The sequence below is a fragment of the Impatiens glandulifera genome, chromosome 4 (assembly GCF_907164915.1).
Source record: "Impatiens glandulifera chromosome 4, dImpGla2.1, whole genome shotgun sequence".
In the NCBI taxonomy this organism is placed as follows: domain Eukaryota; kingdom Viridiplantae; phylum Streptophyta; class Magnoliopsida; order Ericales; family Balsaminaceae; genus Impatiens; species Impatiens glandulifera.
The window spans coordinates 45,872,567-45,889,455 of NC_061865.1; the positions used below are offsets into that span (position 1 = coordinate 45,872,567).

Below are 16,889 nucleotides of genomic sequence, written 5' to 3' on the forward strand. Positions count from 1 at the left end.
GTTCTCTTTTTATGTCACTTTTCCTACAAAACAATTCAAACTCTTTTAAGAAAAATTCTCCCCATTTTTTGTCCACATTACTCAAATTTTCTTATCTTGTTCTCCTTCTACCGTCTCTTTGAACTCTATAAATTTAAAGAACACTTCGAACTTCTCTTTCACGAAGTACACCCAAGTGAACCAGGAAAAATCATTCACAAATAGCAACATATATTTACTTCTCGAGTATGAGGCAGTCCTAGTTGGTCTCATATTAAGTCACTATGAACTCAATCCAAATGATTATTTCTTCTTGATACAAATTTGTCGAATGAAAGTCAAGTCTTCCCATATTGATATCCTTTACACACACAACCCTCCTCGATCATCAGATCTTCATGTAGACCTTTGATAAGTTTCTTTCGAGACATAACACTAAGATTAGTCATATTGAGATTCTCAAGCCTTGCATTCCATAGAAAGGAGGTACTTTTGTCGTTCACCTTTTCAATGTACGAATTTGATGTTGAAAGGACAAAGAGAACATTTACCCGAGTACTAGTGTGAAACACATCCGCCTTGATTTCTTTCACGTTCCTTAACAACTTCACATCATATAGATCGAACAACACAAGATTTCCAGCATCTATAATATTTGCTACCATGAAAAGATTTTTCCAAATTCTTGGAACGTGGTAGACATTCTTTAGAGTAATAGGTTCTCCCTTTCAGCTATTAATGACAACCGATCTTTCCTTTTTAACTTGATGAACAGAGTTATCTATCGTGATAATAACATCGTCACATTATGAATTCGACTTGATAAGAACTCAGAATCATCTCTAGTAACGTGATGTTCGTACCTAGAACCAACGATCCACCTTTGATCGATCTCATGTTTACCGTGAGACTCCTTTATTTGCTTTTCCTTCAAAATCATCACATCGATATGAAAAGTCTTGTCCTAATCCTCCTTAACACACTGGTTAGACTTTTCTCTGAGATTTGAACTAGCAAAATTTCCATTCAAATTTACTCGACAATTTTTCTTGAAGTGTCTAGTATTGCCACACCTGAAACACTTAAGGGATTCATAGGATTATTTGAATAATTCTGACATGTTTCTTCCTTTTTCGACTTTCCCTTTTTTGAACTCGATTTCTTCACGATCAATGTATTGTTCGACTCCTCCTTTATACTCGTTCCAGCCATTTGTGCAGCCAACGACTCTTGAGATGACAAGAGATTTTTGAACTTCTTGAGCGAAGGTTGTTGTGTCAATCCTTGAATCGGGGTGATAAATTGTGAATACTCGGGTCAAAGTCTTCGAACAATATACATATTCGTTTGAGCCTTTGAAATTTTCTAATATGAGTTTTGTAAAGAAATTTATGAGTATATATTCTTTACCTTAAGAAAGAACTCCGAGATAGTTCCGATTTGCTTTGCAGATGTCAACTCGTTTTCAAACATCTTGAGATGAGACTCATTCTTCTTGTTGAAAAGACGATCAAATATTTCCCAAATATCACGAATAGATTCACAGCCGATGATGTGCTCGAACAGATTATGGGAGATTGACCTCTTCAACACAAGTTATGAGTTCGCATTGAATTTCTTCTACTTCTTCAATACTTCCTCATTTTCAGCGACATCCTTAGGAGCCACATCATCATCGTCTACAACAATGTTCCACAAGTCTTCCCCGACCAGGTACGATTCCATACAAGTCTTTCATATCCGGTAGTTTGACTAGTTTAACAATTCCAACCCGAGTCAAGCTACACGACCACCACTTACCCTATCGAATAACAATGATACCTTCTTCACGAATGTAACCACCATGTAACAAAATCACAATCAGAACTTCGATGATCGAACCGTGAAGAATCCTATTAGAAAAGTGAATAAAGAATTTAGAGAGAAAAACTAACTTGAATGAAATTATTTCTATTGAACTTGTGAAATAAGGATAAACCAAGAGACTCTTGAATAATAAAAAGACACCTTTATTATTATTATCACTTTAGTTTCTAACGTTGCCTTCTATGTGCATGTCTCTATTTTTATTTGTATACATGTCACGGTCAAGGACATGTACGATCATCGCACTCATAGTTTTGCTAATCGTATTAGATATAGAAGAGGCTATCATTTGAAGAAAGTTACTCTCATAATATGGAGTTATCCTTAGTAGAAAACAAAGGGGTGTCTTCGTGAACTGAGATGTGATGCAATGAAAGGATATTGATAAGTTTCATGTGAGACTTTATTATTCTCTTATCGGTAAATTTTTTCCATTTACTTTTTGTATTGTAAGGGTGTCGCTCGTATTTAAAGTCTTCTTTGGAGCATAACTAGTATTCATTGGTTTATGCCGAAACGATTGGTAACTGTTGGGAAATGTTAATTGTGGGGGCTATACTTGAGGGTCTAAGAAAGTGATACTATATTCCTATTATTTTGTAGCGGATAATTTAGTTGGAGAAAAATTGTTGAACCTTTACAATCTCAATCATACAGTTGAGAATCAAATAGTATGATATTGACATTATATGAGATTTGATAACTTTGATGTTGGTGTTCTCTTCATTCAATTGACCAATTGAGCACCATAATCACCTTGATCCTTCACCACATAGATAGTTCTCACATGTGAAATCCATCATTATTTCATTGGCTAAAATGCAAAGTTAATAGTGTCATTAATCGGTATAACAAATTGTTAAAAATTGTTTATATACTCCTAATTCAGTTTCTTAAAAATCAAGTAGAACTCCATTAGTGGCAAGTGTTCCAAACTAATTATAAAATCAATATTAACTGGATGTTTTAATGGCTAAATGAATTAACTAATAAAACCTAATTAAAGCTTAGGGACATGATATTTATCCATGGCTGAAAATTTCAACATAATTAGGAAAAGACTTATGAGACAAGCATTAATCAGAAGGCATATTTTTTCCAAATCTTAGTTAGACTTAGGCCAGTGGTTACAACAACTCTTTAACATAAATCCACTTAACTTAAGCTTCATCTAATTTGTATATATTAGTATATTGTATATATCTTGTTACCTTGTTTAGATTCCTCGATTAGTGGGTTACCTTGTTTAGATTCCTAGATTAGTGGTTTACCTTATTAAGAGTCTTTTGACTAGTATATATTGTAACATTATTTATCAATAATGACCACGGGATTAATCTCTATCATGGTATCAGAGTAAAGATCCTCTCAAGATCATCAATCGAATTTTTTTTTTTTTCTCTTCCTCCCACCTTGCTGCCTCACGCACAAACTTCTAATGTCTGTCCCACCTACTAATTCAGACTCCTCCTCCAATCAAAGTCAGACGCCCACCACCATGTCTGTTTCTCAATACCACTCTGCTTTCTCTGTTAACAATCTCCGCTCCATAATTCCTATCACCCTAGAGATGGGTAGCGAGGAATATCTCTCTTGGGCAGACCTTCTCGAAAACCACTGCTTGATTCACAATGTTTACGAACATCTCAAACCAAAAACTCCCAACGCCTCCGAAACACCTTCAACATCTTCCGAGACCGACTCTCTTCTGTGGAAACGCCTTGACGCCCTTGTCAAGCAATGGATATTTGGAACAATATCCAAGGATCTACTAAACACGATCCAAAAACCTGGTATGACGGCTGCTCAGGCTTGGGAACGTTTAGCGAATATATTTCAAGATAACACAGGTTCTCGCGCTATGTATCTTGAAAATAGGTTTTCTCAAATTCGTCTCAATGATTTCCCAAACATGAGTGCTTATTGCACTGAATTGAAGATGATTGCGGATCAACTTGCTAATGTTGATTGCCCCGTTTCTGAAAATCGACTGGTGTTGCGTCTACTTGGGGGTTTGAATGAAAACTACGAAACAATCGCCACCATAATAGGTCAAAAGAAGCCTCTCCCATCTTTCTACGATGCTAGATCTGATTTGCTCCTTGTTGAAACAAGGAAGGATGAATTCGTCCACACAAACACCTCTTTTATTGCCTCGGACGATCGTAGCCAAGGCCGCGGAAACAACTCTAGCCAATCAGCCCGTGCTACCGGCCAGCAGCAGCAGCAGGGCACCTCTAGCGCGCAGGAACAGGCCGGCCAGGGCCGAGGACGCAGCCAGCGCGGCAGAGGACGCGGTCGCAACACCAGCCGCACATACCACCAGCAGCAGCAATTCTGGGCACCTCCTGGCCAACAGCAATGGGCACAGTGGGCGCCTGCGGGCTGGACAGCACCCCCTTGTCCCTACCCGACACAACAGATCTGGCCGCAGCAGCAAAGCGCCCCCTGGCACGCATCTGGTCAACAGCAACAAGGCGCCTCCTGGCGCGGTTCTGGCTATCAGCAGCAACACACTCGGACAGCAGGAGCAGGCGTACTCGGTTCTCGGCCACAGCAGGCCTACATGGCTGAGACGAGCCAGCAGCAGCCCCAAAGTTACGTTGCAACCGATATCAATCAGGCGATGCACACTTTATCCCTTACTCCGCCTGACGATACTTGGTACATGGATTCGGGAGCAACTTCACACATGACACCCAACTCAGGTAGTCTCTCGCCTTATTCTAATTTAAATTGTGTTAAAAATATCATTGTTGGGAGTGGACAGGAAATCCCGATTCGCGGTATTGGTAAAACTAACTTAAAACCACCCTTACCACCCTTACTTCTGAACAATGTTCTACATGCTCCCAAACTCATTAAAAATCTTATATCTATTCGTCGGTTTACTCGTGATAACAACGTCTCTGTAGAATTTGACTCACTTGGTTTTTCTGTAAAGGATTTCCAGACGGGGAAGGTTATCATGAGGAACAATAGCTCGGGGGATCTCTACCCACTCTCTCTGTCGAGCCAAAGCCAAAAACCCCCAACTAATTCTTCGTTTACTGCAATTTCGTCAAATTTATGGCATAATAGATTAGGACACCCCGGTGTCGATATTTTGCATTCTCTCAATAAATCAAATTCTATTTCTTGTAAGCCCGTTTTAGGGTCTAAACTCTGTGAGTCTTGCATCTTTGGTAAACAAGTTAAGTTACCATTTACCAATTCTGTCTCTTATACTACTTCCCCATTCGATATTATTCATAGTGATTTGTGGACGTCGCCTGTGCTAAGTACAAATGGACATAAATACTATATTCTGTTTCTTGATGATTACACAAATTTCCTTTGGACTTTTCCAATTGGAAACAAATCCCAAGTATTCTCCGTCTTCTCTACACTTCAAAATCAAATTCAAACACAATTTCAAAAGCCCATTAAAACAATCCAATGTGACAACGGAACTGAATATAACAACAGTCAATTTCGTACATTTTGTGACAAAAATGGTCTACAATTTCGCCTCTCTTGCCCCTATACTTCTCCTCAAAATGGTAAAGCAGAAAGAAAAATACGCACCATAAATAACATGATTCGAACATTGCTTACTCATGCTTCTCTCCCGTTAAATTTTTGGCATCACGCCCTCGAAATGACCACTTATCTCCTAAATATTCTTCCAAATAAACAAATTCGAAATTTCTCACCCACTCAACTTCTATATAACCGAACTCCTTCTTACTCTCACCTAAAAATTTTCGGTTGTCTTTGCTATCCTCTTCTTCCTCCAACCACTATTCACAAACTTCATAAACGCTCTACCCCTTGTGTCTTTTTAGGATACCCCTCTAATCATCGCGGCTACAAATGCTACGACCCAGCCTCAAAAAGATTTATCATCTCTCGTCACGTCATTTTTGACGAAACAAAATTTCCCTTTTCTCTTGTCCAAAACCCAAACTCAACTCACCCATCTCAATCCGAACCAATAACCATCCCAATACACATCCAAACCCCGCCCATCAACGAGTCCATTTCCCCACCAAACAACACTCCATTACCGAGCCCATTATCAACTCAACACACTCCACCAAACCCACCATCACCCATCACCACTTCACCAGGCCCAAACCCAAACACGACCAGCCCGTCCACAAGACCAAACCGTCCAAATCATTCACCAACCATCATCAATCCAACACGGACAATACGAACCCGCGCAATGGATGGGATTGTCTGTCCAAAACGCATTTTCAATCTAAACACACTCACATCTCCATCGCCTATTCCCAAAAACCCAAAGTTAGCTTTATCAGACCCGAATTGGAAAGCCGCCATGGACGATGAGTTTAACGCTTTAATTAGTAATAAGACTTGGGACTTGGTTCCGCGTCCTCAGGGTGTTGATATTATACGATGCATGTGGATTTTTAAGCATAAAACTAACTCTGACGGCTCTTTTGAGAGGCATAAAGCCCGTCTTGTTGGTGATGGCAGGTCTCAGCAGATTGGAATCAATTGTGAAGAAACCTTTAGTCCTGTTGTCAAACCAGCCACCATACGAACTGTTCTGAGCATTGCTTTATCGAAGTCTTGGTCCATTCACCAAATGGACGTCAAGAATGCATTTTTACATGGTAATCTCAACGAAACAGTTTACATGCATCAGCCTTTCGGTTTTAGAGACAAAATCTTTCCCGACCATGTTTGTTTATTGCGCAAATCTTTATACGGCTTAAAACAAGCTCCTCGTGCTTGGTATCAAAGGTTTGCAGATTTTGTCTCTACAATCGGTTTTACACACAGCACGACTGATCATTCGCTTTTTATCTATCAACATGGGTCCGAAATTGCCTATCTACTCTTGTATGTTGATGACATTATCATTACGGCTTCGTCTGATCAGTTACGTCAGACTCTCATGAAAAGCTTAGGCGCAGAATTTGCTATGAAGGATTTAGGTAAATTAAGCTATTTCTTGGGAGTTGCTGTATCGTATACTAAGGATGGACTTTGTCTTAGTCAGAAGAAATATGCTGAAGAAATTATTGATCGTGCTGGAATGTCTACTTGCAAATCAACACAAACGCCGGTCGATACAAATGGCAAACTTGGAAAATCAACTAGTCCACCAGTCTCTGACCCCACTCATTACAGAAGTTTAGCCGGAGCACTACAGTATCTTACTTTCACACGTCCTGATATTTCATATGCAGTCCAGCAAATTTGCCTCCACATGCATGATCCGAAAGAGGCTCACTTGGCTGCCTTACACAGAATCATTCGATACTTACAGGGTACAAAGCACTATGGCCTTCATCTTTACAAATCCTCACTGTCTACACTCGTTTCATATACTGATGCAGACTGGGGAGGATGTCCAGATACCCGTCGCTCTACATCTGGCTATTGCGTCTTCCTAGGCGATAATCTTCTGTCTTGGTCGTCAAAACGGCAATCCACACTTTCTCGTTCTAGTGCTGAAGCTGAATATAGAGGAGTTGCCAATGTTGTCTCCGAATCCTGTTGGCTTCGCAATTTATTGTTAGAACTTCGTATCTCATTGGACAAAGCCACACTGGTCTACTGCGACAACATAAGTGCGATTTATCTCTCCCAAAATCCGGTCCAACATCAACGTACCAAACACATCGAAATGGACATACACTTTGTAAGGGAAAAAGTAGATAGAGGTAAAGTTCGCATTCTTCATATGCCTTCTCGTTTTCAAATCGCTGACATATTCACCAAAGGACTTCCGCGCATACTATTTGAAGATTTCAGAGACAGTCTCAGCGTCCGAGAATCTCCCGTTTCGACTGCGGGGGTGTATTAGTATATTGTATATATCTTGTTACCTTGTTTAGATTCCTCGATTAGTGGGTTACCTTGTTTAGATTCCTAGATTAGTGGTTTACCTTATTAAGAGTCTTTTGACTAGTATATATTGTAACATTATTTATCAATAATGACCACGGGATTAATCTCTATCAGTATATATTCATCTTTCTCTCTAGCTAGATTGATCAACACCTAATCCTGCCAACCTTAGAACAACATCTCTATCTCTCCCCTATAAATAAAAACATTTCTGCTTACTAAATCTCGCACTTCGTTTAGAATAGCTTCTTTCATTGGATCTCTAGCTTCGAGTGAAGAAGATGGAATCCTCAAATGGCATTATCCATTCTTCTTCAGCTCTCTCCTTCTTCTGTTTACTGTTGGTTCTTTTTGGTAATACATTTATACCATCTTTGGCGCAAAAGGTTCACAACCATGAGTTCATTGTATGAAATCTCTCTTTATCTTTTATTTGAGATGTCTTTTCTTACTTGTTTGATGTTGGTTATTAGATGGTTTTAGTGGTTTTTTATTAAAATATTTGTTTTATAAAAATATGTTATTTGATTTTTTTTAACTATTTGAATTATTATAGTATTTGTTTTATTTGAAATTTAAATTTTATAAAAATAAAGTATTTTTTGTATTTTAATTAATAAATTGGATTATATGATAGTTAAAAATATAATACAAATTTTAAGTGAAAAAATTTAAAATAAAAATCCATATCAAACTAAATTATCGTATTTAGTGACCTTTACCTTATTCGCCCATTTAAAAATAGTTTTCTCAATAGCTGCTACATGATCAAATTAAAATTGAGTATACTATATCTTTTTATCCTATAATCTAAATTAATAATGTAATTTTTTCTTAATTTATACAAAAATATTTTTGAAATCATAATCCAATTATTGTATGTATTTTTATTATTAATTTAAAATAATAATAATAAAAAATGCAGATTCAATCCACAAAAGTGAACCGTCTATGCAAAACTCACAATACCATTACAGTGAATGGGCAGTTCCCAGGACCCACCTTGGAAGTCAACAATGGTGACACTTTAGTGGTCAAAGTAACAAACATGGCCACCTACAATGTAACCATCCATTGGTACTTAATTTTTTAATCTTTCAAAACTTTCAATCATTTTCCTTTTTTTATAACTAAATTAAAACATTATTACTTGCATTTTAGGCATGGAATTCGACAAATGAGAACAGGTTGGGCGGATGGTCCAGAGTTTATAACTCAGTGTCCTATTAGACCAGGAGGAAGTTATACTTATAGATTCACTATTCAAGACCAAGAGGGAACACTATGGTGGCATGCCCATAGTTCATGGCTTAGGGCCACAGTTTATGGTGCTTTGATTATTTACCCCAAAGAAGGAACTTCATATCCCTTTCCGAAACCTAAGCGTCAAACACCCATCCTTCTCGGTATACTTCTTTTCGTCTATTATGAATATATATAATAGTTTGTCTAACTCCACCAGGGTAGTCAAGTGAAAATAGTCGATCTAATAGATGAAAAGGTTACGGGTTTGATTCTCACTGAACAAGAGCTCTCGAGTTAATTAAAAAATGTTTAATATATATTAAATTGAGCAGGTGAATGGTGGGATGCCAACCCTATTGATGTTGTGAGGGAAGCCACAAGAACTGGTGGAGCTCCCAATGTATCAGATGCATTTACCATTAATGGTCAACCTGGTGATTTCTATAAATGTTCTAGCAATGGTAAGTATTTGCCCATTTCTTATTATATTCTACCTTCAAGTTAAAATTATGTTTGAAAGTATAAAACATGTCCTAAAGTAGAAGTAACTTTTTCATTTGAAATTTTTACTAATTCCATTTGACATCTAAAGATTATTTTTCTTTCATGAATTAAAATAACTAACATCACATTTAAATTGTTTCTCATTTTTCTTAAAATAAATTAAAAAAACAAGATGTTTTGTACTTTAATATTATAAAAATATACATGACTCAAATATTATAAAAGTATACGTGACTCAATATGCTAGATACTTCAACATAGTTTTGCTTATAGATGTATCAAAATCTGAATTCTATATAAAAAATAAAATTTATCAATGTTTTGAAGGGCCAACATTATATATCAAGTGTAATATATGAATAAAAGAGTTTCAATTTAGATAATTGCTTGTGATTTATTTTAACTTAAAATGTTCTAAATTACAATAATGGAATCTCTAATACTTGTTTATTAGATATAGATTTTTGTCTAATGAGATGCACGACGAGTTAATAATATCTTGACATTTATTGTAGAAACGGTGATAATTCCGATAGACTCTAGTGAAACCAATTTGCTTAGGGTTATTAACGCGGCCATGAACCAAGAACTCTTCTTCACCATAGCTAATCACAAGCTAACAGTTGTCGGTGCAGACGCTTCCTACCTTAAACCATTCTCCACTAATGTAATCATGCTAGGACCCGGACAAACAACCGACGTTTTAATTACCGGCGATCAATCCCCTGCCCGATACCACATAGCTGCCCGTGCATACCAAAGTGCTCAAGGAGCTCCATTCGACAACACAACCACAACAGCCATCCTCGAATATAAAACAGCACCTTGCCCAGCCAAGGGCAGTGTTTCAGTCAGACCCGTTTCAGCAAACTTGCCTAGGTTTAATGATACACAAACAGCCACAACTTTCACCACAACCCTTCGGAGTCCTAAAACAGTTCCGGTTCCAACAGAGATTGACGAAAATCTCTTTATCACAGCCGGACTAGGTCTAAACAACTGCCCGGTTGGGGCACAGGCAAGTAGTTGTCAAGCTCCTAATGGAACACGTTTTACCGCTAGCATGAACAATGTTTCATTTTCATTCCCGTCCAAAATCTCCATATTACAAGCTTTTTATAATGGAGTCCCCGGAGTTTATACAACCGATTTTCCACCAACTCCTCTTTTAAAATTCGATTACACAGGGAATGTTAGTCGGTCTCTTTGGCAACCGATAAGTGGAACTAAAGTGTATAAACTGAAATACGGATCGAGAGTGCAGATTGTTATACAAGGAACAAGTATCTTCACGGCTGAGAATCATCCAATTCATATGCATGGATATGACTTTTATATTGTAGCTCAAGGTTTTGGAAACTTTAATCCGAAAACCGACACATCAAAGTTTAACCTAGTTGATCCACCAATGAGGAACACTGCAAGTTTACCTGTCGGAGGATGGACAGTAATTCGATTCGTGGCTGATAATCCTGGTATGTAATTTTATATGTTGTTATTAATTAATTATATAAATCAGGTTTAATAATATTGTGGGTTAATTAATGAACAGGTGCATGGATAATGCATTGTCATTTGGATGCTCATATTAGTTGGGGTTTGGCTATGGTTTTTATAGTGGAAAATGGAGTTGGTGAATCGCAGACCTTGGAACCACCTCCAGAAGATCTTCCTGTGTGTTAAGAGTTTAATTCAGATCGACCTAACCTAGCTAGGTTGATAATTTTCTACTGTTTAGAATATATATATATATATATATATATATATATATATATACCCATATTTGATTATTTCTTCCTTGTTTTGTTTTACTTCTATGATAAAAATTGTTTTGAGTTTATAAATTACTATATATTTAAAGAAGTCAATGAGTGATAATGTTTTGGGTTTTGGATAAATTTATCAAATGAGTTGTTATATGAATGGACATATTTGTTATGACTAATTGACTGTCATTATTTGGATTATGATAAGAAATCAAAATTCTAATTGTATTAAAAATTCATTTGAATTATAATTTGAATCATAATCTATAAAATATATCTTATATAAAACCAAAAAATAAAATTCTTTATTGACAAGTTAGAAAAAATATGTTTAGCAATCTTTAATATTATCAAAAAAATTATTTTTAAATGCATATTGAAAAATCTTATAAAAGTGTTATATTAGGTTAAAGTTCATTAAAAAAATACAAATTATTATCTGAAATCTATGCCCTTAATTTGGATTCGGGTTATTGAAATAACCTAGGTTAATTATTAAAAAAAATGGTCTATTGTACTAATTTAACTATTAAAAAAATAATTTATGTATTTTCCTGTTTACCCTCTCTTTCTTTCACATTCTCCAATACAACCATTCATTGATTACAAAAAAAAAAAAAAAAATCTTCTCTTCTATATTCATTTAACGTCTTTATGTATTTTTATTAACTTTCATTCATTTTCTTCTACTTCAAACTTTCATTCATTTTTTTCTACTTCAGATTTCAAGAACTACTTTAGTAATTATTCATTTAGACCTCTCTCTTTATTTTCATTCAATTCTACCTACATTTTATTTCTTCTTTATTTCCTTAAGCAGATTAACTTTAGTTATAATCAGGATCATTGTGATTTATATTAATATATTATAATTTGAATCATAATCTATAAAATATATCTTATATAAAACCTAAAAAAACATTTTTGACAAGATAGAAATAATATGTATTGACGATCTTTAATGTTATCAAAAAAATATTAAAACTATGGACATTTATAAAAAAAAAAAAAAAATCAATTGATACAATACAGCCCCTTCCCCATGTAGCTCATAAAAGGTTGGAAAAAAACATGAAAAAGAATATTGAAGGCTAATTTGTAACATAAATCTTGTTTATGTGTTAAGCATAACACACGCATTTACCGACTGTCAATAATATAAAATATTTAAGCTTAAAAATAATTAATATAAAAATACATGTTAAAAAAATATCTAAAATTTAACTTATACAATAAAAAAGTAAATAATGACAAAAAATAATATTAGACATATTTTATATTAAATATTATTATATTTATTTAAATTATTTGAGTACAAATATAATAAAAATTTATTAACTTATTTACAGCTAAAATCTATTAACCTTTTTTTATATATTATAATATATTATTAATCTTATAAATTCATTTTTCCTCTCAATATCATTTTTTTATCCCTTCATATTATATATAAAATATATACTAACATATTTTTTCTTTTTATTATATATATAATATATTAACATATTTTATATCTTTCAATATTATATATAATATATTAACCTTTTTTATCTCCTTTAATATTATATAATATGCTAATTATTATATTTTTATCTATGCATTTTTTCTATCATTAATCCAACCCTAATATAAATTGAAAATAATTATATATCAACCCTAATATAAATTAAAAATCATTATTAGTTTTTATATTTATCCCCGTCTAATATATTTTCACACTTTATATATTTATATATATATATATATATATATATATATATATATATATTATTTTTCTATATTCATCTTATAAGCATAATTTTCTCATATATTTATCTTATGAGCATAAGTTTCTCATATATACCTCCTATAAATATAAGTTTCTCATAATATAAAAAGAAATCAATATTATCTATAGTAAAAGTGAAAATAGATAGATTTTAATTACTTGCAAGCCTTATGAATGAATAATAGAAATGTTATAAATGAAAGATAATATAAAATTGAATCAACTTATTATCAATGAGTGAAATAAATAGTGAAGACAAGAAAGAAGAAGAATAAGAAGATGAAATAGTGAAAAAGAAGATGAAATGGTGATGAAGAAGAAAAAATTGTGAAGACTAAAATAGAAAGAAAGAAAAAGACCAAGAGTCATGTAGATTAATATACTAGAAATTAGGGTTTTGTTTTAAAGAGTATAATATAAAAAAAAATATTATATGGGCTTTGAAAAAAAGAAGAAGGAAAGAAAAAATATTGTTTTAAATTTTAATATTAAATAAATAAATAAATTATATTATCTGGCTCGAAAAAGATCGACAAGCCATCGAGAAAGCATTATATGAGCTCGAGTTCGGCTCGAATATTAAACGAGTCGGCTCGAACTCGATCAAAGTCAAGTTCAAGTCAAACTTTGATCGAGCGGCTCGCGAATAGCTCATGAGCTGCTTGACTCATTTGTAACCCTACTAATCACACTTGGATTATTTTTCAAAAAATTGTATTTTAGTTGGTGATTTGATGATTGATAAGGATAGAATAAAAGTTTTTTTTATTTATTTGATTTGAATTCCAGAGAGATTGAATATGTACTCATGTTGTCATCATTTTAATTACCTCTTTAGTACATTGTTGTCTAGTTCTAATATTGTATATAGGTTTCAAACAAGTGTTTTTGAAAATTATGTTTGTTTCAATGTCACAAATTACACATTTTGATCCAAGTAAGAAGAAGAAAAAGGAAGTTGTGAATCTAGAAGCTGAAGAAGAGCATGCTAGACAAATTGGTTGAGCATACTGAAAGCTTAACTAGTATGTAGATTTTGTGATTAAGATTGTTCTACAAGAGTTTATTGAGTTATTGTCTGAAATTATTTATGTTTAATTACTTTAAAGTTTATTCTATAAATATGTTATTGTAATTATTTTATAGATAGAATTCTAGAGATAAAATGTGAAACAAAAATTATGTATTTATTATGTATTATTGTAAAATTTGGTGTCCACATAATTTATTTGAGTTAATCACTATAAACTCTCTCTAACATAACTTTCTTTTTCTAACTTTTTACATGATAATTTTTTTCTTAATTTTTTTCACGTAACTGTCAGATGGACGGTCGTTGTGAAGTAGTTGTCCAACGTCGATCTCTTTATCATTACTCAAAATCAATATATCTTGTCAAAGTTTGTGATTGACGTTTCAATAATAAAAAAATATCAAGATTTCAGTAAATATTTTTTATTATTTAAAATAAATATTTATTTATATAATTTTAAAAATAATTTAAATATTTGATAATCTAATGGAAATTCTCATCTCTAATCAGAGTGAAAATGGTATATAGTAAAAATCATTGACAGAAATCGGGACAAAATGATAGAGATTTGGGGAGATTAGAGTGGGAATGTATATACAAATTCCGTCTTCGAACCGCCTCCTTAGTGTTGATCTAATTCATAAACAAAATAAAATTAAGTGAAACTGTAGCAAATGTGGGTGAATTTTGGTAGCTCCACCAAATCATTCAAAAGGATCAATTTCTAGGAAACAATCAAATGTTGGGAAAATATGTAATTGTCTTAAAATTATGGTCCAGCTAATAATTAAAATATTTGTATCTAATTAATAATATATATATATATATATATATATATATATATATATACTAATTTAGAAAAGAGAAGAATAAACTCAATAAAACCAAGAATCCGACCTAATCCGTTACCCACATTAGAATTTGTAACATTTTTGAATTCCAAAACTCAAAATGTGACTTTTTCTCTCTTCTATATGGCATGTCGTGTCGAATTACTAGACTTACTCTCCTATACTTCCATCGTAAGTTTATCATTTTTCTTTAAAAAAATATAATAATTACACATAAGTCTAGATGCAATATTTTGTTATAACGATCCTAACAAAATTCCCAAATTCATCCCTCAAATATCCCTCAAATATCCCTCAAATATCCCTCAAATAGTCAAATCAAATGTCTTACCCAAACATAAATTGGATTCATTACCCACATTGAAATTGGAATGAGTAAATAACTAATCCATTCACTTTGAAATTTGTCACCATTCACTTATAAAATTTGTCACTATGCAGGATCAATCAAAGTGAAATTAGATGTAAAAAGAATATTTCAAAAAATATAGACTTGATGAGATTTGAACCAAAACAATGTATATGCAGTATCTTAATACAACTAGATAAGAAACATATTTTTTTTTAAGATTTTGATACAAAAAAAAATAATTTAATAGATAATTTTTTTTTTTTTTGAGTTTTAACTCAATATAATCTATACATTGATTTGTCTCTGTACCATGTGTGAGAGTGAGTTAAAAACCATCTAAATAAGTATTCATATAAAATAAAAAAATAAAAATTATATCTTTTTAATAAATTAAAAAAAGGAATTATTATGATATTGTCTAATATATTGTGGAATATAATTGCCTATATTAAAAAATAGAATTTGTATGATATTGTATGTCCTCTGATTTTCGGGATAAATTTTACGATTTAATCCGTAACTATCATGAATGAAAAGGACATTGTTCTATTGAATACTTAAAAAATATATTAATACTAATATATTTTTCATATTTTATAAGTGTTTTAATTTTTTTTTTTATAATAATATGATTGTTTAATATATTACATAATATATATTATATAAAAATATCATTTTATAATTTTATTATAAAATTTTAATTTTTTAAAATTATGGTTAAAGTTTAATCTGCTTGATATTTCTCCAACTAACAAAAATTGATAATGGTAATAAAAAATCATCTCCTAAAATAAGTGCCGATAATAATAAGTGAACCTATTATAATCTTAATGCTAATATTATTTTATTTAAGGCAATAATATTAACAACGAATCTTAAGTAGAAAATAAGATATAAAATAAAAAAATATTAATTATTTTTCTATTCTCAAAATAAGACGAATCTAAGTGGAAATAAGAAATAAAATAAAAATATTAATTATTTTTTTATTCTCAAAGTAATGTTAATTAACCTTCCAAACTCATTTATTTTATTTCTTCATTTTTAAAGTAACCTATTCTATGGTTCAAATTAAGTTTTCTTTAATTAATTTATTTATATTTAAATTTATTATTAAATATATATTTAACTTATTATTTAAATAAAATATTTAAATTAATATTTTTATAAATTTGATTATTTATATTTTGATATATATTAAAATTATTATTTTTTATAAATTTGATTATTTATATTTTGATATATTATATATTTAAATTATTATTTTTATAAATTATATATATATATATATATATTTATTTAAATTATAATATTTAAAAATTTAATTATTTGATTATTTATATTTTGATATATATTTTAAATTATTATTTTTATAAATTAATTATTTATATTTTAATATATATATATATATTTACATTTCAATTATTATTTATATAATAATATATAATAAATATTTATTTTATTATTCTAATAAATACTAATAAATTAAAAATATCTTAACTATAAAAATATAATGATTTAATTATTCATACAAAGATTACAATCATTTATATAATTTTTAAGAAAATTTTTTATCACCTACACTAGGATAAAAATCTCTCTGACATGTGCTGCCCAAAATCCAAACATGACAATTTTCTAAAATAAAAAAATTAAT

The 16,889-nt window shown here is 31.8% G+C and overlaps 1 protein-coding gene across 1 annotated transcript; it reads left to right on the forward strand.

The window, feature by feature from the left end:
- The first annotated feature begins 8,644 nt into the window (after window positions 1-8,644).
- Window positions 8,645-11,145, forward strand: LOC124936505 (laccase-5-like). The gene is made up of 5 exons (XM_047477009.1): window positions 8,645-8,790; window positions 8,875-9,119; window positions 9,291-9,419; window positions 9,978-10,937; window positions 11,015-11,145. The coding sequence occupies exons 1-5, from the start codon at window positions 8,762-8,764 to the stop codon at window positions 11,143-11,145; spliced, it is 1,494 nt and encodes a 497-aa protein (XP_047332965.1). The 5' UTR covers window positions 8,645-8,761.
- The last annotated feature ends 5,744 nt before the right edge of the window (window positions 11,146-16,889 follow it).

Coding starts and splice junctions, on each gene's coding strand:
- LOC124936505 (XM_047477009.1), top strand. CDS start 8,762: ATGGCCACCTACAATGTAACCATCCATTG. Junction 9,120..9,290: donor TCAAACACCCATCCTTCTCG/GTATACTTCTTT, acceptor TAAATTGAGCAG/GTGAATGGTGGGATGCCAAC. Junction 10,938..11,014: donor ATTCGTGGCTGATAATCCTG/GTATGTAATTTT, acceptor ATTAATGAACAG/GTGCATGGATAATGCATTGT.